The sequence below is a fragment of the Carcharhinus amblyrhynchos genome, chromosome 8 (genome assembly GCF_965287045.1).
Source record: "Carcharhinus amblyrhynchos chromosome 8, sCarAmb.v2.hapA, whole genome shotgun sequence".
NCBI classification, from domain to species: domain Eukaryota; kingdom Metazoa; phylum Chordata; class Chondrichthyes; order Carcharhiniformes; family Carcharhinidae; genus Carcharhinus; species Carcharhinus amblyrhynchos.
In genome coordinates, this window is record NC_137331.1 from 54,013,042 (window position 1) to 54,040,273 (window position 27,232).

Below are 27,232 nucleotides of genomic sequence, written 5' to 3' on the forward strand. Positions count from 1 at the left end.
GTATCAGGTTGTTTATTCAATTTGTAGTCTTCCAGAAAGTTATTTTAAAGATGTGCAGCTCCTTCATTATTCTCAATCATTTACAGGTACCACGTATTTGCAGTTTACCTCATTTTTATTAATAATAGCTCAAGTGACATCAGAAACAGATTTAGTTTTATTAAAAGTGATCTAGCTCTATTTCATTTATTGAACACAACAGATGCAGGTTGAAAAGAGGCTGCTATTGGGGGTCTAATACAAAATGATAAATCACTCAACAGCAGTGCTGTCAAGCATCGTAGCCACACATTGGACAAATTGATCAGCTGCAGTCTTCATGATCGATGAAGAGTCCCAACTTCATATTCTCAGGGCACCCCCCAGTTAAAACTGAATGTTTTCTGAACAAAAATCTAAATGATTCCTTCTCAATCTTGGAGCCGTCTTCAGCGTTTGATTACAAGAAAATAGAATTCTGCTCAAGACACAAATGGAGTGATTTGAGAAATGAACCAAGACGGTTTTATAAAACGTTGAACATTCGGTTCTCTTCTCCCCCCCCCCCAACGCGCAAAAAGTACCCCAAGGCAGTTGAGGCAGCAAGTTTTATACAACTACAAAAATCATTCCTTAAAACGGGGCACAAGGTCCCTAAGCGTTTGTCTTTGTACGGTCACTTCACGAAAGTTGCGCTCATTACTACGACCTGAATTTATAAAAACACTCATGTATCTCGATAGGCGCCAATAGGAAATGGAACAATTTGGATGGTTCAAGGATTAAGGGGATGACGGATTCGCGTGAACAACACCTCACTTTTACTGGCGTGGGAGAGAGAAGTCCTTCCCACAATTTAGAGTGTGGAGGAGCACTTCAAATTCTGGCCCCTTTAAAAAAATCACAAGTGTTAAGTTTCTCCAGCATTAGCTAGCAATAGGATTATTGCTTTACAGGGAGCAATACACCGACCGATACGAAAATTGTTGCGCTCACAATATCCCCATTTATATATTTAGACTGCTACTGGACTCATTAGTCCTTATACGATTTTACAATCGGAATCGTAAAACGAATCCCTATCTTTTGCGTTTAGTTTTTCCACGCGAGGCTGTTGGGCAAGGAACACTATCCAAAGACCAAACAGACATCCTACTTCTATAGGGAAAATAAAATCTTTCACAGTAAAGTCCCCCACGTTAAGGGCAGCAGCTCAGGACCGGAAGCTACTCATATCACCAAATTACCAGGAACTGCTCTGAATCATGAAGACATCAATATTAAAAGCCAAAGTGTTTGGATACAGCTAGTAAAAGCTATGCACCATGTAGAAGGTCACATTAATCATTAATACTAAAGTGCTCACTAGTGTCTTAATATCTACGGAGCTTATTCACAGTTCTATTTCCCTTAAAAGCTTAGCATCGACACCGCGACTCAGGTGATAACTGTTACGTAAAAAGTTTCATTTTCCAGTGAAACGCCATTTACTGGGATGTTCATAGCATCTTAGTATTACAAAGCTTGTCGCGCAATTCAATAGACTTGAGTAAGGAATGTGTTGGTGTCAAATTAATTTGGCATATTAGAAATGATACTCAATTTAAGCAGAGGCTTCAGTTTAAATGGGAATATTTCATGGACAACACAACATGCAATTAAATACAGACTTCCTCAGCTTTTCACACTCACCCAAAAGTGAGCGTGGCAGTTGACCATCATGGTCCTCTCGATAAGTTCATCAGGACACTCGAGGAGATGGTGTCCAGACACCACACCTGCGTTATTGACCAGCACCGTCACATCTCCGATCTCCCTCCTCACCAAATCGGCCGTCCGGTACACACTGCTTCTTTTACTCACGTCGCAAGTGTAAGTGTACACCCGGGCGCCCAGCTGCCGGACCTTCTCGGCCGTCTCCTCGTTGCTCTCCCGGTTGATGTCCCATAGCACCAGGCTGGCGTTCCTCTTGGCGAACTCCAGCGCGAAGAGGCGGCCCAGCCCGCTGCCGGCTCCCGTGATCAGGCACACCTGGTCGCACACGCTCTTCTCCTTGGGCTTGATCAGCCATCTGGCGGCGGCCAGCACAAAAGCCCACAGCACTTTGAAAGTGACAACGAAAAACTCGGCCGCGATGTTCATGGCTGGCGCCGGGAAGAGCGGGTGGGAAAGGCTGGTAGGTTGCCGCACAGAGAGCTGTCGGAGGTGGCTGTATGGTGATGCTGATGAGGTGACTCCCCTGAGGCTGGGCCGGTATCCAGCCAGTACCGCCGCCTCCTCCGGACTCTGATCATCTTCACTCCGCCTCAGCCTTTAAATAAGCAACCGGCCCTCCCCGCGGGCAAGGACCCCTCCCAGAAACAGGTCACTTCACCACTGCCCACCTCTGACTGTCCCCCAATACGTTGTCTTCAGCTTTTCTTTTTAAAAAAAATGCCAATCGAAATAAATAGACGTATATTATTAAAGACATTGAAATCGCTGCATCGGTTCAGGCAATATCAGGGACAGCGGCCAATGGTAGGTTATAAATACCTTCTGCGCATGCGTGGCTCCCTTTCTCCTCTCCCTGGGCCGCAGTAATAATGGCGGACGTGAAGTGAGTGTAGGGTGGGGGGAATTAAAATCCGAATCCATCCGGAGTTAAATTTCCATTTCCAACACTTTCCACTTACGGGATATTCTTGTATGACGAGCCAGCTTACTTTTTACCCTTTTATTTAATTTAACGGTTTGGATACAGTGTTAAGACGACTAGCTTATCTAGCTCCGGCTGCTCAGGTTACATTGTGCCCAGTTGAAGCTTTCATTTATTCTTAATTGATGCAATTGACTAACCGAGATCTTAGAAATAGTATTTAAAAACAAATTTTGCATCAGGACAATATTCACTGTAAATATGTATTTAGTGTTTTCACGATCAGGCTATGGCCTACTACAATGCACGTTGTTTAGTATCCCCATCAAGTCAAGGGCACTGAAAATAATTTATGATAAAATAACATCAGTTCCATCTGTTTCCTTTTTAACCAGAGCGAAGAAGGTGCCATCTGTCCCTGAGAGCCTTTTGAAAAAGCGTCAGGCGTTTGCACTGATGAAGGCCAAGCGCATCAAGCGTTTGTTGGTAGAAAAGAAGGTTTGTGAAATATTTCCATCTATCGAACTACAACTTTTAATCATGATTAATAAATGTGTGACAGTAAAAGTTTAATTGCCTTTGTCTTACATTGCATAATAATGGAAACATTTATGCCCATGTACTGCACTATTAAGGACACATGAATGGTTTGGGGGGGGGGGGCAGCCGAACTCCGACATGATCCCCCACAGGCCTTGTTGGCTGACAGCGTCGAAGGCTTTTGTGAGATCAACAAAGATTGTGTAGAGTTCGCAGTTTTGCACCTGACAGTTCTCCTGAAGTTGGTGTGCAGCAAAAATCATGTCAATAGTCCCGCAACCGTTGTGGAAGCCACAGTGACTCTGGAAGCAGGCCCAGCTCCAGATGAGTGACCAGATGATTTAGCAGGACTCCTGCGAGGGTCTTTCCTATGATAGAGAGCAGCGAGATTCCTCTGTGATTGTTGCATATTTGCCGATTGCCCTTCCTCTTATAGAGGTGTACGATGGAAGCATCTTTTAAGTTTCTGAGGAATGGATCCTTGCTTCCAAAAGGACTGGAACAACTCAGTCCTCATCGACAACGATGGAAGAACGCATAAGGACGCATAATGTTCCTATCATAAATATATTATTTTGGTTGGTGGTTCATAATCTTTTAACTCTTGCAGACAAAATCTTTAACTCACCTGTTTCCCTATGTAGTAACAATTAAAAGGCTCCTTCCGTGCCCTCTGGGCACCGTGGGGGCTGAGGTGCGTTATAGACCCCGACAATCACATTTTGATTCGATGTGTCTTAAGTTTCCTTTGTACTTTTGTTTTTGTTCGGGCTGTTCCCCTTTTTGGGGAGCTGCCCCTTTTACTTTGTCCTAATGTAATTTGAGTTTGTCTACTTGGTTTGACCTTAAAAGAGGAACAATTAAAAGGCTATCATTTCGTGTTAAGCTGTACATGGGACAAAAAACCGAGGATTGCACACTTAGCGAGTTAAATTAATAGCAATTGTAATGCTTCATCAATAAGACAATTTTTGAAGTTAAAAACAAGTAACAGGACTGAAAGCATTCGTGGAGAGAGAAACAGTTAAGTTTTGGTAGACTGAAAATATTAACAGTTTTTCTCCATGGATGCTGTTGGACTTGCTGAGGTTATCCGGAATCTTCTGTTTTTATTTCAGATTTCTAGCATCTGCAGTATTTTGTTTCTATTACAATTGTTGAATTGTTCAGTTACAGAAGTAGCTTCAGTGCCTCTAAAGGCAGCTGTGACACAAGTTGGTAGAATTATTGCCACTGAGTCAAGAGGTTACGAGTTCAATTCACACTTAAAGATTTGAGCAAAAAAGCTAGGCTAAGATAGTGCAGCACTAATGTGCAGGTCCCATCCTTTGGATAAAATGTTTATCAACCAAAATCACCAGGTTGATAGCTTATGCATATGTTTTTCTTGCTGCTGTTTATATGATTTTTGTGCAAATTAACTACCGTGCTTTATCTTCATTACCAATATGGGGGAAACATCAGAAGTATTTAATTAGTTGTGAAGTCGTTTTGGATGTCCTGAGGTTGTAAATAAAGAATAAAGAAGATTGCAGCACACAAACCAGCCTTTCGGCCCTCTAAGCCTGCACCAACCATGCTACCCGATTGAACTAAAACCCCCTACCCTTCCGGGGACCATATCCCTCTATTCCCATCCTATTCATGTATTTGACCTTGACGCCCCTTAAAAATCACTATAGTATCTGCAAAGATCAACTCCTTGCAGACCATGAACTTACCACAGAGCAGAATTTAAATACTACCACGTACAAAGTAACATTAGTCTGATGATTTGGAAAAGAGGGAATAAAGGTAGACGTGCAGTTATATAGACCCTTTCAGGGACACCAGGCATCTCAAATATATCTTGTGAAGTTACTGTTGTACTGTGGGAAATTCAGCTGCCAAATTGTACACAAGCTCCCCCACAAACAACGCAATAAAGACCACATAATATTTTCATGATGTTGATGGAGGGATGAATATTAGCTAGAAAACGCTAACTCCCCAGTTGATCAGGTTAATCAGATGCTGTTCAGACAGTCAGTGCTGACTTGATGGGTTGTATTGGCCTCTTTCTGCACTGTAGGGATTCTATGTTTTTTATTTTAACTTTTTTTAATGGAGTATAATGTAAGCCATGTATATTTAGTACATTTTAAGCAAATATGCCTTTCATTTCAAGATGAATAGAGTGAAGAGAAAACTAATCTACAAGAGGGCTGAGTGTTACCACAAGGAATACAAGCAAATGTACAGACGTGAGATCCGCCTTGCCAGAATGGCACGCAAAGCTAATAATTACTACGTCCCTGCGGAGCCCAGGCTAGCTTTTGTGATCCGTATTAGGGGGTAAGTAGAAATGCAGAGTTATTCATCAGTGTAATGATGGGTTAATCTGATTTTTTTTCAAGCCATTACAAACTGACAGCAAATTAACAGCTACTTTTAAAAGAATGTTCCTTTATCTATCTTGTTAATTTCTGTCCTTGGTTCACAGCATCAATGGTGTTAGCCCTAAAGTTCGTAAGGTGCTTCAGCTCCTACGACTGCGTCAGATCTTCAATGGAGTGTTTGTGAAACTGAATAAGGCTTCAATCAACATGCTCCGTATCGCAGAGCCGTACATTGCATGGGGGTATGTGGTTAGAAATAAGCAATTAGCAAAGATGAAATGGTATGTTTTTGGTCAAGTGCTAAAATATAGTATAGTGTGAAACCAGGTTTTTTTTAATGCATGTGATTGGTGATTTATTATAACAAACCTCAAGCAGGCATGGATAGTGGCCTACACAGTTTCTGTCACTGTTTTTGATTACTTAATTGGAAAACATTCTAGTCTGCTGTGATTAGGTAACACATTCTTTATGTTTAAGATAAAATGTTTTCCTTAAGGTATTGACAACTTGCATGTCCCATGTTGTTAGATATTTTGGCAATTTGGCAATCATGACGTCATGGTGCAATTTAGCTCTTAATGGCCTGCTATAAAACACAGCCTGGTTATTTCATCACCCAAAATTTCACAAGTTTCTAGAAATAAGGACCGTTGCTGTTTCATTCCCATACCAGAGTACCGAGGTTATTGGATGTGACACAGGTGTCAGTTGTAGCTCAGAGCTAGCACCCTTCCCTCGGAAACAAGGTTATGGGGTCAGGCTCCATTGTCCCTCAAACACACTGTCCAGTTTCAGGTTTTAATTCTACACTGGGGGACTGCTGCATTGTTGGGTCATCTTTGATCTTTTGATTGAGACACTGTACCTCTAGGATAGATTCCAAAATTACTGTGGCACTACTTGGTGAACAAGGGATATATCCTATTCCATGTTTATCAGCCACAATCACCAGCGTATGATAGCAATGTGGCTATTGTTCCTGCAATTTATATGACCTTTGTGCAAATTAACTCTCATGTTTTTCCTTCATTACAATGCAGGGGAAACATCAGAACTACCTAATTAGCTGTGAAGTTGTTTTGGATGTCTGAGGTTGTAAATAAAGAACAAAGAAAATTATAGCAAAGGGACCGGCCCTTTGGCTGCCAAGCCTGCACCGACCATGCTGCCTGACTGCAAGTTGTATCTTCTTCATCAGAAGTATATATTAATAGTGTTCTCCAATGTATATCTGTCAAGCTGACAATCTGACGCACAAAGCCCAGAATTCAGTTCTATTTGTATTTCCATGTCTATTGTGGGATACAGTCCCTTCTGCCTTCTGGGGACTGTATCCCACAATAGACATGGAAATACAAATAGAACTGAATTGCTGGGCTTTGTAGGTCAGATTGTCAGCTTGACAGATATACATTGGAGAACACTATTAATATATACTTCTGATGAAGAAGATACAACTTGCAGTCGGGCAGCATGGTCGGTGCAGGCTTGGCAGCCAAAGGGCCGGTCCCTTTGCTATAATTTTCTTTGTTCTTTATTTATCCCAGAAGGGACTGTATCCCACGATACCCATCTTATTCATGTATTTGTCCAGACCCTGCTGCTGCTATCCCCCCTCCCTGCCGGCAACAAATTCCAGGCACCCACCACTCTCTTTTAAAAAAAAAACTTGCCTGGTACATCTCCTTTAAACCTTGTCCCTCGCACATTAAACTTATGCCCTCTAGTAATTGATTCCTCCACCCTGAGGAAAAAGTTTCTGACTATCCATTCTGTCCAGGCCCTTCATAATCTTAAAAACTTCTATCAGTTTACCCCCAACCTCTGTTGTTCCAGTGAGAACAAACCAATGGATAGTAACGTACTTGCCGTTTCTCTTGCTTTCATTTTTCTCCTCCCGGCTAAACTCTATCCCTTTTGAACCACCGGCGAACATCTGGTTGTTTTTATGTTTAAATTTCTGCCCTAGGATGGATTAACAAGCATTTTCACAATAGACATGGAAATACAAATAGAACTGAATTGCTGGGCTTTGTGGGTCAGATTGTCAGCTTGACAGCCACACATTGGAGAACACTATTAGTATATACTTCTATTGAAGAAGATACAACGTGCAGTTTCTGGTTAAACATGCCTTCCAAAATGGACAAGAATTTTGATTTGATTTGTTATAGCTAGGGACTAAATATGTCACTTTATCAGAAACTGAACTACATTTATATTGGTTGAAACTAGCTGTTCTTGGTGATTTAGTAATATGTGCACTGGGAGTTTAACTAGGAGATGGTATGTCATGGAATGGTGATATTCTTACAGAAACATTTATTTTCTAGATATCCAAATCTGAAGTCTGTCCGTGAATTGATCTACAAACGTGGCTTCGGCAAGATCAAACATCAGCGCATTGCTCTTACTGAGAATGCATTGATTGAAAAACAGCTTGGTAAGGTTATTTTCTTTTAATTGGCACTGATTTGGTTTGATAAAGACGTATGTTCAGATTTTACAAGTTAAGCAAGTGTTTTTTTCATTATAGCCCTTCATCTTTCTGATATTTGTACTGCTACACTAATGCATGGTTTCTCTAATAAAGTGAGTGACTGAATTTTTGTACACAGGCATTCAGAAGTTTTTCCTGCTATTGGAAGTTTGTAGATTTTTTTCGATTTGGCTTTCTCTCTCATTTTTATGCCAATGATATGTTTCAAAGGAAGAAAATTTAGTCCATTTGCAATACTACTCTGCAAGATAGTTATCCCTAAGGTGTTCTCCAAACTACATTGTAGACTGTTGGGACTCCAGAGATATTCTTTTCTGATTATTGGTTGAAGCTGCATTAAATTTAAAGCATCAAAGCAAGCCATTTGCCAGCTGGACTATGCCTTAGATCAGTTGATAGCACTTTCGTCTCGTTGCAGTTTTGGGTGCCGTACTTACGCAAGGGTATTTTGGCCTTGGAGGGAGTGCAGAGGAGGTTTACTAGGCTGATGCTGGAGTTGAGGGGGTTGAGCTATGAGGAGAGGCTGAATAAACTAGGCTTGTACTCGTTAGAGTTTAGAAGAATGAGGGGAGATCTCATTGAGACGTATAAGATGATGAATGGGATGGATAGGATAGAGGTGGAGAGACTCTTCCCGCTCAGAAAGGATAATAGGACTAGGGGGCACAGCCTCAAGATAAAGGGGGGGCGGTTTAGAACGGAGTTGAGGAGGAACTTCTTCACTCAAAGGGTGGTGAATCTCTGGAATTTTCTGCCCGTTGAAGTGGTGGAGGCTACCTCGCTAAATATTTTTAAGACGCGGGTTGATGGGTTTTTGATAAGAGAGGGGATTAAGGGTTATGGGGAGAGGGCGGGAATGTGGAACTGAGCCAAGACAGATCAGCCATGATCTTATTGAATGGCGGGGCAGGCTCGAAGGGCTAGATGGCCTACTCCTGCTCCTATTTCTTATGTTCTTAGTCAGATGGTTGTGTGTTCAAACCCTGTCCAGCAGTGGACTGACGCTCAGTGCAGTACTCTCTCAGAGATGCCATTATTTCAAATAAGACCTTAAAGCAAGGTCATGTCAGTTCCCTCAGTTGGATGTCCAGGGTTGGGAGACTGAGAGGGTGGGGGGGGGACACCGGAGGAAATAAGGTCAGTAATGGTGTTGGGGATGATAGCTAGGTGTGGTGTGGTTCAGTGTTCAGTAGTGTGGCTGTGGTCCAGGGGGAGTATCTTAAAGTTGGTGCTCAGTCTCTGCGAAGTAGAGGTCAATATGCCAGATGACAACAATGCCCACTTTGCTGTAATCCACAGTAATTTACATGGGAGTTCTAGTCTTGTGATCAATCAATCCTCCAATCATTACCACAAAGCTAGATTATCTGATCATTATCACAATGATGTGTCTGTTTATTATGTTAGAACAGTAACTGCTGCTTTGGGATGCTTGGTGGCCCTGAAAGGCACTATATAAATATAGATTTTCCTTTTTGCACCCATGTGAGCTGACCTTCATCAGCATAGACTTTTATTCATTTCTCCCTCACGTGATTCTCTAGCCTTGCCTTTGATGCATATATCTTATTTACTTCAACTACTTTTTGCGAAAATGAGTTCCACGTTCTTACTAGTCTGGGTATTTTTTAATTCATCCATGGGGTGTATGTCTTATTGGCAAGCTCAGATTTTATTCCCCCCTCCCTAATTACCCTCAAGAAGGTGATGGTGAATACAAGTGAATGACATGCTTAGCCATTCCAGAGGGCAGGGAATTGTCAATCACATTGCCCTGAGTTTGGAAGCTGCATTGGGTAAAGATGTTGATTTCCTTTGTTAAAGGGCATAAATAAACCATTTAGCTTTTACACTTCATGGTTCACGTTATGGTCACCTTGCTAGCTTTTTTTCAGAATCCATATTTTGTTTGGTTAATTGAATTTAAATTCCCCAACTACTGTGGTTGGATTTGAATGCATGTCGCTGGATCATTTATCCTTGCCTCTGGATTACTATTCCAGTAATATAAATATTTTGCATGTAAATAGGTTTCTCCTTTTATTGGCAACTTTCATCTTTCCCTGAAGTTTGGGGTGTCCACAATTGGATGCATCTTCTCTATCCATCCTATCAAACCCTTTCATAACTTTAGACACCTATTTTAGATCACCCTTTCCTAAAAATTTCCTAGTTGGAAAAGTTGTTCATTTTCCTCAATGCCTCTATATCCATAGTATAATATGGCAACCAGAACTGTGCACTTAGCTCCCAAGTATGATCTAACCAAGGCTTTACAGGTTTAACATGACCTGTCTGCTTTTCACTATCTATAGTGATTTGGGTATCTGTACCGCCAGGCCCTTTTGCTTGGACTGTTAAAGTTATAATTTTGCCATTTGTATTTTCAATATGTGGAGAGTTCTTTGAACTCCTATGTTGGGACCTTCAAACATAAATGCTTTTAAGTGAGAAGGAAGCTGCTTGATGGAGAGTAGTCTGCTCTGTCATTTGAAATGTGAATTTCTGAGCTCTCCGCTTGCAAGAAAACATGTTGACTATTGCAACAGCACTGATGTTTTTCAGCTTGCTGCCTTTCTCTACTACTCAAGTCTGGAATTGATTATCCATTGACCTTGATATGATATATTCCACTTGTCGGGCTTTAGGTAATGGTTAACGTTATATGAATATATGAATTAGCTGCTGGAGTAGGTGCAAAATGGTCATTCATTATGAATGAATGCCAGAAGTAATTAATAGGAAGTTGTTCTAATGAAATCTTACATCAGAGTAAGCCAAATGGTTACCTTTTGACTTGATTGTGTGATAGCAAACCTTTTGGTTATTTTTCCACATGAAAATAATCAGCACATCATAATTACTTTTTGTTATGTTAAAAGCATGATAAATGTAACATTTTGTAGTTATTTGCAGGCTTAAAGCAAAATTAGACATTGAGTCATAAAAGGTGATATCAGGACAGATGGCTAAAAGCTTGATGGAAGCGTTTTAAGGAATGCCTTAAAGAAGGAAAGAGGTAGAGAATTCAGGAGGCCGAGGAAAGGAAAACCAGAGCTTGGAGCTAGCCAGTTAAAGGCGTGGCCAGTGGTGATGAAGAACTGAAATCAGGTACTCAGGAGGTGTGTTGGAAAATCATGGAGGTGCTGGAGGTGATTTATAGACATGATGTGGGTATGCCGGCGTTGGACTGGCGTAAACACAGTAAAAAGTCTGACAACACCAGGTTTTAGTCCAACCGATTTATTTGATAATAGACTCACAAGCTTTCGGGTTAGTCCCTTCGTCAGGTGAAAGCACTGGTGAAATTCACCTGACGAAGGGACTAACCCGAAAGCTTGTGAGTCTATTATCAAATAAATCGGTTGGACTAAAACCTGGTGTTGTCAGACTTTTTACGGTGATTTATAGAGGCAGGGTACAGCTGAGGCCATGGAGGGATTTGAAACACAAGTGGGAATTTTAAAATCTTTCTTGACCCAGAGCCAGAATAGGTCAGCATGTACATAGGTGATGGATGAACAGGGCTTGGGATGAACTAGACAGCAGGTGAGAGACTAGCCATTAGTAATTGGAATAATTGAGCCTTGGCATCCAGGAGTAATTTTATTTAATTTTACAAGGTCTAAGTGCACATTCTAAAGGAGTGTATGAATGAGTCCAAAATAATTGGCTATAAAATCACCTAGTAATTTGCTGCATACTAAAACTAGTGATCATAGTAATCAGTTGTTGATTATGATGTACAATGCTATATAACCATGAATCTATGGCCGCATTAGCTGTTAACATTGCACGTGTGCAGTTATATGTGTGGCCACCATTGTTATAGGGGGTAGTGAGAGGCCCTCACTAGTCCTGGAATTGCAAATGTTGCAGTGCTGGCAGCATCAAGGTAACACTTCTGCCAACCCCCTCTGTCCTTAGCTCACCCCAAATCTCTCAAAGCTGGAAAGAGCAAGTGGCAAATGGGAATCACTTAGCCTACCCACCCTCACCCCCAAATCATGTGTCTTTAGAAATTTATTAGAAGTTGAAATACCAAAAAAAGGGGGGAAGGAGAAAACAGGCAGGGAAATGGCTATGCCCCGAGTGCTCACTTGCCTCAGAGCTCAGGAAGTGTGGAATTGCTTGAAATTTCAGTCTGACCATTTAATTAGTTCAGAAGAATGGTCCACCTGGTTGCTTTTTTTGGCTGGTGTAAACTATTTTGGAGATATGTGGGCAATGCTGTAATATTTATTATTAAAACTTAAGGCTGTCAAAAAGTCGTCACCATTGGATTCGTATCTCTTGCATATCACATCTTTGGGTTCCAGTGTGTATGTGCAGATGGGTATCAGCAGCCATCTTGGCTTGGCAGGACATAGTGTTATTTCATCGATGATCTCATCTGAGCTGTCAGGTAATAAATCAACAGCCCAAGGCAGCAACAAAGGGACAATAATCATTGTGAGTCAAAGAAACAGGACACCCCACTGCAATCGTTGTGTTCAGTAATGATTATCTGGGACAAAGGTTGGATTCCTGACTAGTTTAGGGGAGCGACCTGAAGTCAGTTACTTGGGCCATGGTTATCTTATTTGAGAGAGGCCGTGGGGAGAGAACCTTCCAGCGGGTTGTCTGCTTTGTGCTGGTTAGATTTTTGTCTCGGGGAGCCATTCTGACAGGGGATTATCATTCTTGGTCAGTTTCTCGGGTCGTGGTACAGACAAGTCTTGCCTCAAAGCACCAAGTACCTCTGTTACAGTACAACTTGCATATTGCAGTTATTAGATATATTTCTGAATTTTGTTTTAAAAAAGAAAAACAACTCATGTATCAACATAAGAACCATAGAGCTTTACAGCACTGAGGCTCCTCTTGGCCCATCATATCTTCGCCGGCCATCAAGCATCTATCTCTTCTACTCCCATTTTCCAGTGTTTGGTCTGCAGCCTGTTAGAGACAGACTGATGTTTCAGTTGCGCATCCATTTCCAGGCTCTGAAGTTGGTTTTAAAAAAATTACAGTTCTTGGATGCTAACTCCTCCTTTATTTATTATACTTTGTTTTTGCATAGGCATACTGTCAGTGGAATCTTAATCCTTTTTTTGTAGTACTCAGTGGTAAAGCAGCATCTGTAAAGAGAGAAACTGAGTTAATGTTTAAGGTCAATGCACTTGATCAGAATGGGGAAAAATTAGAAATTGTGACATCAAAAGAAATAGGAGTAGGCCATTCAGCCCATAGAGAGTGTTTTACCATTCAATAATATGGCTAATCTGATTGATGGTTTTAAGTCCACAGTTCTGTCTGTCCCCACAATGTTTGACTTAATTGTCTTAGTTGACTAACTCTGCCTTGAATATATTCATTAACTCAGCCTCCACTGCTCTTTGTTGAAGAGAGTTGTAAAAAGACATGACCCTCTGAGAAGAAATTCCTCTTTGCCATTTTACGTGGGAGGGCCCATATTTTTAAACTGCTCCGTAGTTCTAGATTCCCCCACGAGGAGAAATATCCTCTCAGCATCCACCCTGTCAAGCCCCCACAGCATCAAGTATGTTTCAATAGGATCACCTGTTACTATTTTAAACTCCAACAAGTATGACAAAACCTTTTCAATCACGCTGATCCCAGGAATCAGCCACAGTGAAGCTTCAAATGCAATTGTATCTCTTTTTAAATAAAGAGACTAAATTGGGTGCAATAATTTAGATGTATTTCCACCAATGCCCTGTACAGTTACAGCAAGCCTGGCTTTACTTCTGTATTAGATACATAATAGATTTTCAGCAAGCGAGAAAAGGAGGGTTGAAAAAGGATAGATGAGAGATTCTGTGATAGGGTAGGATAAAAGTAAGATTATGTGAAAAAAGAGTTGGTCGTCCAGGGGCAAAAAGGGTGGTAATAGGGCAAATAAGCAAAAAGTGTCTAAAAGAGGTATGAATGATAAAGTGATGAACTGATTGAAACCAAAACCTGCAAAGAAAAGGGCAACAATATGCACAGAGATTATAGTCTGAAATTGTTCAGAAGACAGTGGGATGCCAAACTGAAAGATGAGGAATGTGTTCCTGTTCTTCAAGATTATTTTGTATTTCAGTAGAACACTGCAGGAGTCTGAGGACATGGAGGTCAGTCTGACAGAATTAAAATTATAGGTGACCTGGAAGCTCGGTTTCATGTTTGGAGACTGAACAGAGGTGGTCTGTAAAGTTGTCAGCCAATCTGCAATTTTTTATTGTACAATTTTTTTGGGGTGGGAGGGAGGGGTGAATTATTACAACTGGATTTATATGATCCTAAAGTGGAGCATAATGTAAACAATGTTAATTTATTACGTTTTAAGCAAAGAAGTGCTCTTTATTTTAGATAAATAAAGGGCTAAGGGTTACCATTAGCAGTATGAACAAATGTAGACAAGCAAAGTTAACGTTGAGCTTGTAAGATTGTTTTTTCCTCTTCCAGATGGGGAATGATATCCTGGTTTTAAACTGATTTACTCTTTGCGTGGTTTACAATCCATTTTGTCCATTATTGCATGGCCTGAACCAGTGTAGAAGGCAGATGGGATGGTTTCGCTAATACAGTTCCTCCTTTTAATGGTGCATTAGAGAAACATTTCTAGGTAACATGAAAGCAAATAATCCATTTATTTACTTTTCAGGAAAATATGGTATAATTTGTATTGAAGATCTGATCCATGAGATCTACACAGTTGGCAAGAACTTCAAAATGGCCAACAATTTCTTGTGGCCCTTCAAGCTATCCTCGCCACGTGGTGGCATGAACAAAAAGACAACACACTTTGTTGAGGGTGGTGATGCTGGTAACAGAGAAGACCAAATCAACAGAATGATCAGAACAATGAACTAAAGGTAAGCTGCTCATTTGTGCTTTTTTTTTTGGTGGGAGGGGATTTGTGACTGGGAGTAGAGTATTGCAGTTCATATTGAAACATATCTTCCATTTAGTGTTTTTAATCATGGGTGAACTAGTACTCATAGTTTTGATCACAAAAATTGGCATGAATAAGTAATAACGCATGCTGGGAAAGTTTTATTGTGTTTCATATGATACTGGATATCATTTTTTAAAGTGAATTATGTTTGGTAGCAAATTAAATGAGTGAATAAAGCTACAAGAAAATTTCTCATTTGCCAAGTATAAAATCTTTATAAAACATAACCAACTAAATATTTGAGTTCAAGAAATGTAATTTATTGAAAAGATAAACAGCAGAATTATGGTATTGCACATGTACAGATTTTAGATTGTAAATTTAAAATCTAAAGTAAATTCTGGAGATTTTTGCACAGCAGCTCTGAGCACCTATAGCCATAAAAGGAAAATTACAGCACAGGACACAAATGTCCTTGCTATTTTCCACAATGACTAGAGATATTAAGTAACTAACTGTCTTCATTTAAACTAAAAATAGACCATCTATTCAAGGTATGTACTCTTGGGTACACAGTTTATTTGCTGAGAATAAATGTAAAGTTCCACAGAGCCAAATCCCCTTTCAGGGAAAAGCTGAATGATGGTGATTTAATCTGAGGACCACCACACTTCAGGCGAGGGGCAAGATTAAGAAGGCACGCCTTCATGAATAACCTCAGCCAGTCCAGGAATTGAACCTGCGCTGTTGGTGTTGCTCTGCATCATGAACCAGCCATCCATCTAACCAACTTCTCAAACTGAAAATATCCTCTTGGGGAGAGGGTAGCAAGTTTGGTTGCCAGGCAAACTGGAAAGCTCCAGAGCAGGAAAGAGATGGGGGCAGCATTTTCATTTCCTGGGAACAGTAAAGGGATTTACATCCTGCTGTATCCTCTGATGGTTCTCGTTGCTATTGCAAATCCACCAACCTCTGTCGTCCGCAAACTTACTAATCAATCCAGTTACATTTTCCTCCAGATCATTTATATATATTACAAACAGCAAAGGTCCCAGCACTGATCCCTGAGGAACACCACTTGTCACAGCCCTCCATTCAGAACCGCACCCTTCCACTACTACTTTCTTTGACGGAGCCAGTTTTGTATCCACCTTGCCAACTCACCTCTGATCCCATGCAACTTCACCTTCTGTACCAGCCTGCCATGAGGGACCTTGTCAAAGGTCTTACCGAAGTCCTTGTAGACAACATCCACTGCCCTACCCTCATCAATCATCTTCGTCACTTCCTCGAAAAACACGATCAAGGTTGTGAGACACAACCTCCCCTTCACAAAACCATGTTGCCTCTCACTAATAAGTCAACTTATTTCCAAGTGGGAATAAATCCTGTCTCGAAGAATCCTTTCCAATAATTTCCCTACCACTGATGTAAGGCTCACCGGCCTGTAATTACCTGGATTGTTCTTGCTACCCCTCTTAAACAAAGGAACAACATTGGCTATTCTCCAATCCTCTGGGACCTCCCCTGTAGCCAGTGAGGATACAAAGATTTCTTTCAGGGCCCCAGCAATTTCCTCTCTTGTCTGTCTCGGTATTATGGGGTATATCCCATCAGGCCCTGGAGACTTGTCTACCTTGATGTTTCTAAAGAACCCCAATACCTCCTTTTTGATCTCAACATGACTCAAACCATCTACACATCCTTTCCTAGACTCATCCACAAGTCCTTCTTTTTGGTGAACACTGACGCAAAGTACTCATTTAATACCTCACACATTTCCTCTGGCTCCACACATAGATTCCCTCCCTGTGTCTTGAAAAGTTTGATTATAATGTATAGAAGCTGAGTACATAGACTATTGAGTTTAAATTTTAAATATTCAAAGCAAGTGCTGGTTTTGTGATTAAATAAATGAACTGTGAAAGTTAAACTTACTGGGGCAGGTGGGGAATGAGTATAGTACATGAAATTAGTATACCTAAAACTCTGAGAATAGCTGCAAGGTTGTTGGGGCAGAGTATGGGAAAAGATTATTCTGCACCTGGCTGCAATTATGACTTGGTTGAGTCTGACACTAGGCTATTAACACATTCCTTTCAGTTAGTTTGGAGACTGGGAAAGAACTGTCATCTCGTTCAAGTGGCCACGAAACATTTTCTGCACAGGCAGCAATATTGCTGGAGTTGTCCATTTTGTATCATCACCTATTATTTTCTAGGGTGGGTAGTTATTGATGAGTCTGGAGGGGAATTGAGAGGCCCACCTAATAGAAAACACCTTTACCACTGTTCCTCCATTAAGAACTTTCAATTCTTGCTTGGCCAGAAATGCTGGTAATGTGGAGCATATTTTTCAATTTTCAAAGCCACACAGTAATAGTGTGTTCTGGTCTAGTTGCATGACAAGAGGCCATCTGGTACAAAAATGCATAACTAACTTGGTTGGCAACAAAATGCTTGTGCAGCTGAGGAGTATGGGATAGTAATTAAAATGTTATCATGGTAACATTGTTTTTTGCAGCTGAAGTAAGCTTTTGTAACTAATTCAGTTGATCAGGAATTTGTACATTTTGATTATTCTTATGCAGTTTTTGCATGGAAGGAATTCATCATTTTAAGTAGAATGTTAGTACCAATGCCACTCAAGCTATTAACATTCTGAAGTTGTTTCAGCACAAGGATTTCATAATACCCAAGAAAGCAAAAAACAAACATTAGTATTTGCATATTAAGGAATAACTCATTTACAATTGCAGTAGTCACTGTATGCAATGACTTTATTCTAAACCTTATAAAGGATGAAATAAACATTTGTTTTATAGGATGGGGGTGGGAAAAATATCTGTAATTTAGTGCTACTCTAAAGGGCAAAAGCAGCTTGTTCTTGTTATCTCTCGTAAAAGGGAGTAGGGGAGTCTTTGGAGGAACAGAAGGAAATAAAGAAGGCACGGGTATGTAATTTTTGAGCAAATTATTCATATAACTAAAGTTGACTGTTAACTGTTTAAAAGGAATCTCAAGATCTTTGCCAGATGCAGTGTAGTCCACTTTGTGTACAAAAACCCAAGAAATACTGTCATTGTGTTTGTAAAGTTTTTCTACTAAAAGGGTTTTTTTCTCTTCTTCTAGGTAAACCACAGATGTGAGATTTCGACCATGTTCTGTTAAATAAAGAAATTATTTACAAAATGTTCTTTTGTCCTGGACTCTTGTTTGCAAGTTCAGTAGAATTTTTAAGTAGTTAATACTAAATTGAGAGGTATGCCATTCAATCACCAAACTCAAAAGTAGGAGGAGTGAAAGTGGAAAGCTTGTGATTTTGGAATTGCCAAAGGAAATATTTGCAAAAATACACTTGTCAATTCATGGGGGTAAATAACATTTATAACCTTTTTCTAAATTTAAATCAATAATTCAGTGGTACTCCTTAATTGCACAACAGTTTTTATATTAATATTTTGAAATGAACACATTTATTGATTTGAAATAGTTAGAATGCAAATTTGCATTTGATATGGGTGGAGTGTCACCCCTCAAATTAATTGCTTGTGAACAAAAATTTTGTTAATGCGGTTTCTTTAACATGTTGAGATTTATTTGCCTTGCCTCACTTATACAACATTGCATTATTCTAACAATGGGTGCACCTTATTACGTGTAAAGTGTCCGATGGATTAGTTGAACCTTTGTAATGGAGATGTTTAACAACATAGAGGAGAGGCAGTGGTATTGTGGTATTGTCACTGGGACTAATAATTCAGGAACCAGGGGTAATATCTGGGGACATGGATTTGAATTCCACCATGATGTAATTTGAATCCAATAAATCTTTGTCAGTTGTTGCAAAAATCCATCGGGTTTGCTAATGCCCTTTAGGGAAGGAAATCTGCTATCCTTACCTGGTGTTCTACATGTGGCTCACGTTTACAGCAGTGTGATTGAGTGTTAAATGGCCTAGCACACCTCTCAGTTAAAGGGCAGTTAGAGTCATAGAGGTTTCACAGCATGGAAACAGGCCCTTCAGCCCAACTTGTCCATGCTGCCCTTTTTAAAACCCATAATCTAATCCCAATTGCCCGCATTTGGCCCATATCCCTCTATACCCATCGTATCCATGTAACTATCCAAATGCTTTTTAAAAGACAAAATTGTACTCGCCTCTACTACTACCTCTGGCAACTTGTTCCAGACACTCAACACCCTCTGTGTGAAAAAAATTACCCCTCTGGACACTTTTGTATCTCACCTTAAACATATGCCCTCTGGTTTTAGACTCCCCTACCACTGGGAAAAGATATTGATTATCTAGCTAATCTGTGCCCCTCATTATTTTATACACCTCTATAAGATCACCCCTCAGCCTCCTCCGCTCCAGAGAAAAATATCCCAGTCTATCCTGCCTCTCCTTATAACTCAATCCATCAAGTCCCGGTAGCATCCTAGTAAATCTTTCCTGTGCTTTTTCTAGTTTAATAATATCCTTTCTATAATAGTGTGCAGTTCTGGTCACCCAGTATTCAAAGTGTGGTCTTACCAATATCTCGTACAACTTCCAACAAGCCGTCCCAACTCCTGTATTCAATGTTCTGACCAATGAAACCAAGCATGCCAAATACCTTCTTCACTACTGTGTTCACCTGTGACTCCATTTTCAAGGAGCTATGAACACGTACCTCTAGATCTCTTTGTTTTGTAACTCTAACGCCCTACCATTAATTGAGTAAGTCCTGCTCTGGTTCAATCTACCAAAATGCATGACCTCGCATTTGTCTACATTAAACTCCATTTGCTATTTGTCAGCGCACTGGTCCAATTGATCAAGATCCTGATGCAATTGGAGATAACTTTCTTCACTGTCCACAATGTCATCAATCTTAGTGTCATCTGCAAACTTAATAACCATGCTTCCTATATTCTCATCCAAATCATTAATATAAATGACAAATAACAGTGGACCCAGCACTGATCCCTGAGGCACACCACTAGTCACAGGTCTCCAGTTTGAAAAATAACCTCTACAACCATCCTTTGGCTTCTGTCAAGAAGCCAATTTCGTATCCATTTAGATAACTCGCCCTGGATCCTGTGAGATCTAACCTTGTGCAACAACCTACCATGTGGTACCTTGTCAAAGGCCTTTCTAAAGTCCATGTAGACAACATCAACTCACTGCCCTCATCTACTTCCTTGGTTACCCCTTCAAAAAACTCAAATCAAATTTGTGAGACATGATTTTCCACTCACAAAGCCATGCTGGCTGTCCCATATCAGTCCTTGCGTCTCTAAATGCCTGTAGATCCTGTCTTACAAAATACCTTAGGGATGGCTAATAAATGCTGGCCCAGGCAGCATTTTGAATGAATTTTAAAAATGTAAAGATGTTTTGAATTTTACTAAACTCTAAAGAGGAAAGTGGTCATAATAAAAGTAACAATTACTTCATCAATTGTAATTGCTGAACAAATTTAGTCAATTTTTAAATTCTTGATGGGTGACCAGACATGCCTCCCAGTGACCCTGAGTAGTTTGGTTGTTGTAAGCAGAAATAGAGTTCTGAGGTAAAGCTAAGGATTGATTTGACTTAAGTAGCGGACTTTAATATTGTTTCTAAAACACTGAAAGGCTGTACTCAAAATTAGAAATGAACAATGCTTTTCTCCCCCAAATGTTGCGGAGAAGCTTGTGCTAAAGGCACTTTAAATTGGATGGCTATTCTGAGTTTAAAAAAAATTCTTGTTCTTGTTTTTTTCCCTTGATGTAGGCCTGATGTTTTTAATGTGGCCCCTTCTAAGAATAAATTAACTTCACATTTTTAAAAAATTAGTCCCTGAGTAGGATTGGAATATGAAAACAAAAGGAGACCTTCCATTGGAGCTAGGATTAAAGGCAGGCACGAGTTCAAATATATTCCTCTGGTTGGCGTGCTGGTTCACTGACTCCAGCCTGTCTCAGCTATTTTGTGAAGATGTAGGGCTACTCAGCTGGATGCAGTGGGCTCGTTAAGAATCTAACTGAGGCCAAAAGGTTCCTGCAGGCATCAGGAGCCAGCTTAATTGTCTGGATACTGGAACACAGGAAGGTCTAGAGGCAAAAATAGATGGAAAAGCAACTAATGAGGATAGCAAAGTCTACCGATGGATGTACGAGTTAGGTGTGTGGGCAAAAACTTGGCGGATGGAATATAATGTAAGTTATGCACTAATTGGAAGAATGAAAGACCTTTATTATTTAAATGGAGAAAGTTGCAGCAGAAGGATTTGGGGGTCCTTATGTATAATTCACAAAAAGCTAGCTTGTAAGTTCAGGAGGAAATTGGGGTGGCAAATGGAATGTTGGTGTTTATTTCAAAGGGAATGGGTTAGAAAAATAGGGAAGTCTTGCTAAGACTGAAGGCACCAGTTAGACCACACCTGGACTACTGTGAACAGTTTTTGTCCCCTTATCTAAGGAAAGATGTACTATCATAGGAGGCAGTCATAAGAACATAAGAACATAAGAAATAGGAGCAGGAGTAGGCCATCTGGCCCTTCGAGCCTGCCCCGCCATTCAATAAGATCATGGCTGATCTGTCGTGGCTCAGTTCCACTTTCCCGCCCTCTCCCCATAACCCTTAATCCCCTCTCTTATCAAAAACCCATCAACCCGCTTCTTAAAAATATTTAGCGAGGCAGCCTCCACCACTTCAACGGGCAGAGAATTCCAGAGATTCACCACCCTTTGAGTGAAGAAGTTCCTCCTCAACTCCGTTCTGAACTGCCCCCCCTTTATCTTGAGGCTGTGCCCCCTAGTCCTACTGTCTTTTTTGAGCGGGAAGAGTCTTTCCACCTCTATCCTATCCATCCCATTCATCATCTTATACGTCTCAATGAGATCTCCCCTCATTCTTCTAAACTCTAACGAGTACAAGCCTAGTTTATTCAGCCTCTCCTCATAGCTCAACCCCCTCAACTCCGGTATCAGCCTAGTAAACCTCCTCTGCACTCCCTCCAAGGCCAAAATATCCTTGCGCAGGTGCGGCGCCCAAAACTGCACACAGTACTCCAGCTGCGGCCTCACCAATGCCCTATACAGCTGCAGCAAGACCTCCCTACTTTTATATTCAATCCCCCTCGCTATGAAGGCCAGCATCCCATTCGCCTTCCTGACCACCTGCTGCACCTGCAGGCTGGGTTTTTGCGACTCATGCACAAGGACCCCGAGGTCCCTCTGCACCGTCGCCTGCTGCAGTTTTTCGCCACGTAAGTAATAGTCCTTCCTACCATTCTTCCTACCAAAGTGGACCACCTCACACTTGCCAACATTAAATTCCATTTGCCATTTCCTGGCCCATTCACCCAGCCTATCTAGATCCTTCTGCAGACTCTCCACACCCTCCGCACAATTTGCCTTTCCCCCAATCTTGGTGTCATCAGCAAATTTCGACACCCTACACTCGGTTCCCTCCTCCAGATCATCTATATAAATGGTAAATAGCTGAGGCCCCAGCACCGACCCCAATTTCGACACCCTACACTCGGTTCCCTCCTCCAGATCATCTATATAAATGGTAAATAGCTGAGGCCCCAGCACCGACCCCTGCAGTCCAGAAGGTTTACTAAGTTGATCCCAAGTATGGAGGGATTTTCTTATGAGGAGAGGTTAAGTAGGTTGGGCCTGTACTCACTGGAGCTCAAAAGAATTATTGAGACATATAGGATTCTTGGGGCTTGACACAGTAGATGCCGAGAGGGTGTTTGCTCTTGTGGGAGAGTCTTAAGACCAGAGGGCATAATCTTAGAGTAAGGGGCCACCCATTTAAGACGAGATGAATTCTTCTCAGAGAATAGTGAATCTGGAATTCTTTTCTGTAGAGGCTGGGTCATTAAGTATGTCCAAGACTGAGAGTTTTTTCATCAGTAATGGAATTGAGCTTTATGGGGATAAGGCAGCAAAATGGAATTGATAATATCAGATCAGCCATTATCTAATTGAATGGTGCAGACTTGATGGGTTGAATGGCCTACTTATGCTCCTACATCTTGTACTTCTGGACCTACAATGCTTGTGCAAGATTTCCTGTCTAAAGTTGGATCTAGGGGATGTAAATAGATCCAGAAAATTCTATTTTCGGTTTGCTGCATTGTGACTTAGTGGTTAGCACTGCTGCCTCACAGTTCCAGTTCAATTCCAGCCTTGGGTCACTGGTACATTCTCCCTGTGTCCACATAGGTGCTCCGTTTCCTCCTGCAGTCCAAAGTGCAGGTTAGGTGGATTGGCCACACTAAATTCCCCCTTAGCGTCCCAAGGTGTTTAGCTTAGATGGATTAGCCATGGGAAATGTGCGGTTACAGGGTGCCGGAGAGAGCAGTCAGAGTTAGTGCAGACTCAGTGAGCCAAATGGCCTCTTCTGCACTGTAAGGCGTGCTATGATTTCACTGCCTGGAACGACTAAATATCTTCCATCCATTATTGCTGATGATCCAGTGCTTTCATCTGTTGCAATATTTCATATCATTAAAACAAGCATTTAATGCATCTGATGGACACTTCAATGGCGATGGCTTGTTATGTGACTTATTCAAGAATAATTCCCAGACTTGTGCCTCAGAGTCTTCTGGGTTTCTTGATGCTGCTGATCAACTTCCCTGTTAACTCACTCCCTCAATTCAAATATTGCCCTAAACCACTACTGTTCCTTAATTGTACTTGATTGCAAATTGGTGCGGACTACCCAGTAGCTCATCGGAGGCTTTTCTATACGATTTGAAGAGTCTAAAATTCCTACGAATAGAGATGTTGTAGGAATGAGTAGTTGAAGCAAGACAATCTTTGAGGCTTATGTTCAACAGCAACCTTCTGAGGCATACTGTAGCAGTAACTTGGCGAGGTTTTTTCAAAAAAATCTTGGCTGGTAACATGACCGCTATGTTACTTAACCCAGTGGCAGCATCACATATAATTTGAATCGATCGTATAATTGGCGTCTTTAGTGTTGCTACGCTAACTAGAATATGAAAAGTAATTTCATACTTTTTATGGTTCTGTAATGGTAATCTTAAACTAGAGGCCTGGACAAATTCAGAGAATGAGTTCAAATCCCCACTGTAGGTAATTTTAGAATTTGCATTGTTAAAATTAAAAAGGGCAGCAGAAAGGGGTTCACCTGGGTGCAGTGGGATTATGGATGTCATGGTTGCTGATGAACGACAGTAGATGTCTGAAGATACCTCAAGACAGATGAGTGTGAATTCAAGTGCAACTTGGTAGGAGTAACTGCAAGCAAGACAGGAGAATAATTAAGAAAGTGGAATGAAGAGCTGGAACCAGTAAAAATGACCATGAAGTTGTGGGATTGCTTTGAAAAATTAACTGGTTCACTAACTGTAGCTTTGTTTACAAATTAAAAATCAAGTTGAAGTGAAGTTTAATTAAAGTGCTTATCTTTTCTGAATTCTTAAACTCATTTAAATGTACACATTTAAAAATATTAATTGCATATATTTTCTGAAATCTAACAGGCATGTTTAAGTCAGATTCTATTCTTTTTCTGACCATTCTTGTCCCAGAATGTTTGCAATTTTAACCTTGAAATGAATTTATCAATTCCTTGTCTCTTTCATCACAAAGACTGACTGCTTCCACCCAATACCCTCAATTAATCAGTTGGTGAATGGGCTCTTGCATGTTTTCCTTAACTTCCAAATTCAATTGTTGCAATCTTGGTTCAAAGGCCCTCCAATTTACCATTGAACATAAGGTTGTCTCATTCAAAGTCCTGCTGCCCATGCCTGAATTCACACCAAGTCCCCTTGTTCAGCTGCTATATAATGTTTTGAGTTTATTTATTGTCACAAGTAGGCTTACTTTATCACTGCAGTGAAATTACTGTGAAAAGTTACCACGCTATGGTGCCTTTTTGGGTACACTGAGGGAGAAATTTAGCATAGGCAATACACCTATTTAACATGTCAAAACAAACTTATAAAAATATTACTTCATTGTTAGCGTTAATGAACATTACACAGAGGGGTAAGCAAGACCATGAAGAAATTTGAAACAATAATGACAATATCAAAATGTGGAGATGCCACCGTTAGGCTGGGATAAACACAAGTGAGAAATCTCACAACACCAGGTTAAAGTCCAACAGGTTTATTTGGTAGCAAAAACCACTAACTCAAAGTCCTGCTGCACATGCCTGAATTCACACCAAGTCCCCTTGTTCAGCTGCCATATAATATTTTGAGTTTATTTGTTGTCACAAGTAAGCTTACTTTATCACTGCAGTGAAATTACTGTGAAAATCCTTTAGTTACCACACGGGAGGAAACCCATGCAGGCAGAGAATGTGCAAACTCCTCACAGTGACCGAAGCTTGTAATTGAACCTGGGTCCCTGTTGCTATGAGGCAGCAGTGCTAACCATTATGCTGCCCACAAACACTGCAGTGAAATTACTGTGAAAATCCCCTAGTCGCCACACATTTTGTTTGTGTATGTTGAGGGAGAATTGAGCATAGCCCGTCCACCTAACCAGCACGTCTTCTGAACTGTGGGAGGAAACTGGAGCACCTAAAGGACTCCAAACCACACAGACGGGAAGAACGTGCAAACTACAAACAGTGACCCAAGCCAGGAATTGAACCTGGGTCCTGGTGCTGCAAGACAGCACTGCATGTCCCCCTCACCAAAGCCCTGGTTTTGACACTGTCAAAAGTCTCACAACACCAGGTTGAAGTCCAACAGGTTTATTTGGCAGCAAAAGCCACTAGCTTTCGGAGCGTTGCTCCTTCGTCAGATAAGTAAGTGGAAGTGGGGTAACTTCCACTTACCTGACGAAGGAATAGCACTCTGAAAGTTAGTAGTTTTTGCTACCAAATAAACCTGTTGGACTTTAACCTGGTGTTGTGAGATTTCTCACTTGTGTTTATCCCAGTCCAACGCCGGCATCTCCACATTTTGACATTGTCATTATTGTTTCAAACTTCTCCATGGTCTTGCTTGCCCCTCTGTGTAATGTACATTAACACTGTGACAATTAAGTAATATTTTTATAAGTTTGTTTTGTGGTCTGATTTAGTTCTCGATTTGTGTTGCGTCTCCCCTGAAGAGGGTTGCTTATTTCAATGCTACTGTGGAAACGGTGCTTACAGTTCCATGAAAGCACGGTCTTCCATGTCGGGTGGAACACCTGTGCCCGTTGCTAGGAGACTGCGCGGGACACAATGGCGGTTATAGAAGGTGCGCGGGTGTTGGGTGGGGTAACGGCCCGGCTCGCTCACAACAATGGAAGCACTGAGCGCGAGGGAGTGCGCTCGGTGCTTTTGCTCCCGTAATCTGTCTATTGATCTTTTAACATAAATGAGGACGATAAATGTCGTGGCTGGATGCGGACGACGATGATGAAGAGGACGACGACTACCAGCTCCTGGAAGAGGTTTCTGAGAACTGGCGACGCGGACCCACAGTTCCACCCCGAAGTGTGTTCAAGGTTGACGGCCTGGTGCCGGCCCTCTCACCTTTGCAGCTTGGCCTGGGCTCAGAGCTGAGTCCTGAAGCTGGACTTCAGTCTCCGACTAGACACAAAGCCAAGCCATTGCGGGACAACGACAAGAGTACTCAAGAACGAGAGGATATGTACGAAGTGGAACAGTTGCGCGAGTAAGTGCAGAGCAGTTACCAGTCCTCTAAGTTTACGAGGTGTGAGGGATGAAGCATCCCTGCCTTTGTGCGTCGGTAAGTCGCTTCTGTCCCAGTATTGCACCCCCAGAGGACAAGAGCAGCAAGTTGTCCAGCAAGAATGGTGGTTGCCCAAATTCTGATTGCCCTTCCAAATGGTAATTATTTTTGTATGGATCCATGAGTGTTGACTCACTATTTGGTGTGGTGCTTGATCATGCCCCCTATTGATATAAAATTACATAGAATCAAAGGCACATAAACAAATCATTCAGCATCTGGTTTGTGCTGGGGTTTATATTCCACACAAGTCTTCTGTCACTAATTACCTCTTCTCACTCTGTCAGCTATCCCTCATCCACACATGAACCTTTTAATGTTAGTCCCAGCATAGTGGCACAGTGGTTAGCATGACTGTCCCAGAGTCAGGGACCTGGGTTCAGTTGTGGTGTTGAGTGACTGTGGAGTTTGCATGTTCTCCTCTTGTCTGTGTGGGTTTCTTCCAGGTGCACTGGTTTCCTCTCACACTCCAAAAATGTGTGGGTTAGGTTGATTGGCCATGCCAAATTGCCCCATAGTGTCAGGGGGACTAGCAGGATAAATATGTAAGGGTAGATAAAAAGGCCCAAGCTAAGAAAGCAGTTCTCTA

The 27,232-nt window shown here is 41.2% G+C and overlaps 3 protein-coding genes and 1 long non-coding RNA gene across 4 annotated transcripts in view; 2 read left to right on the plus strand and 2 right to left on the minus strand.

The window, feature by feature from the left end:
• Nucleotides 1-2,273, minus strand: part of LOC145346608 (retinol dehydrogenase 10-like) — a 55,171-nt gene extending 52,898 nt beyond the window's left edge. The window contains exon 1 of the mRNA XM_080194080.1: nt 1,672-2,273. Coding sequence (XP_080050206.1) covers nt 1,672-2,121 — 450 coding nt within the window. The 5' untranslated portion in view covers nt 2,122-2,273. The remainder of the gene's footprint in view (nt 1-1,671) is intronic.
• Nucleotides 2,274-2,527: 254 nt separating this feature from the next.
• On the plus strand, nt 2,528-18,115 carry rpl7 (ribosomal protein L7). Its single transcript, XM_080194083.1, has 7 exons — nt 2,528-2,578; nt 3,013-3,115; nt 5,325-5,491; nt 5,640-5,777; nt 7,872-7,981; nt 14,691-14,901; nt 18,056-18,115. The coding sequence occupies exons 1-6, from the start codon at nt 2,565-2,567 to the stop codon at nt 14,897-14,899; spliced, it is 741 nt and encodes a 246-aa protein (XP_080050209.1). The 5' UTR covers nt 2,528-2,564; the 3' UTR covers nt 14,900-14,901; nt 18,056-18,115.
• On the minus strand, nt 11,475-26,641 carry LOC145346611 (uncharacterized). The gene is made up of 3 exons (XR_013887717.1): nt 26,585-26,641; nt 24,069-24,178; nt 11,475-13,158 (listed from the first exon to the last, which is right to left on the minus strand). It is a non-coding gene; the product is annotated as an uncharacterized LOC145346611 (long non-coding RNA).
• c8h8orf89 (chromosome 8 C8orf89 homolog) overlaps nt 26,176-27,232 on the plus strand; it is a 97,208-nt gene continuing 96,151 nt past the window's right edge. Inside the window, exon 1 of the mRNA XM_080194082.1 lies at nt 26,176-26,565. Coding sequence (XP_080050208.1) covers nt 26,279-26,565 — 287 coding nt within the window. The 5' untranslated portion in view covers nt 26,176-26,278. The remainder of the gene's footprint in view (nt 26,566-27,232) is intronic.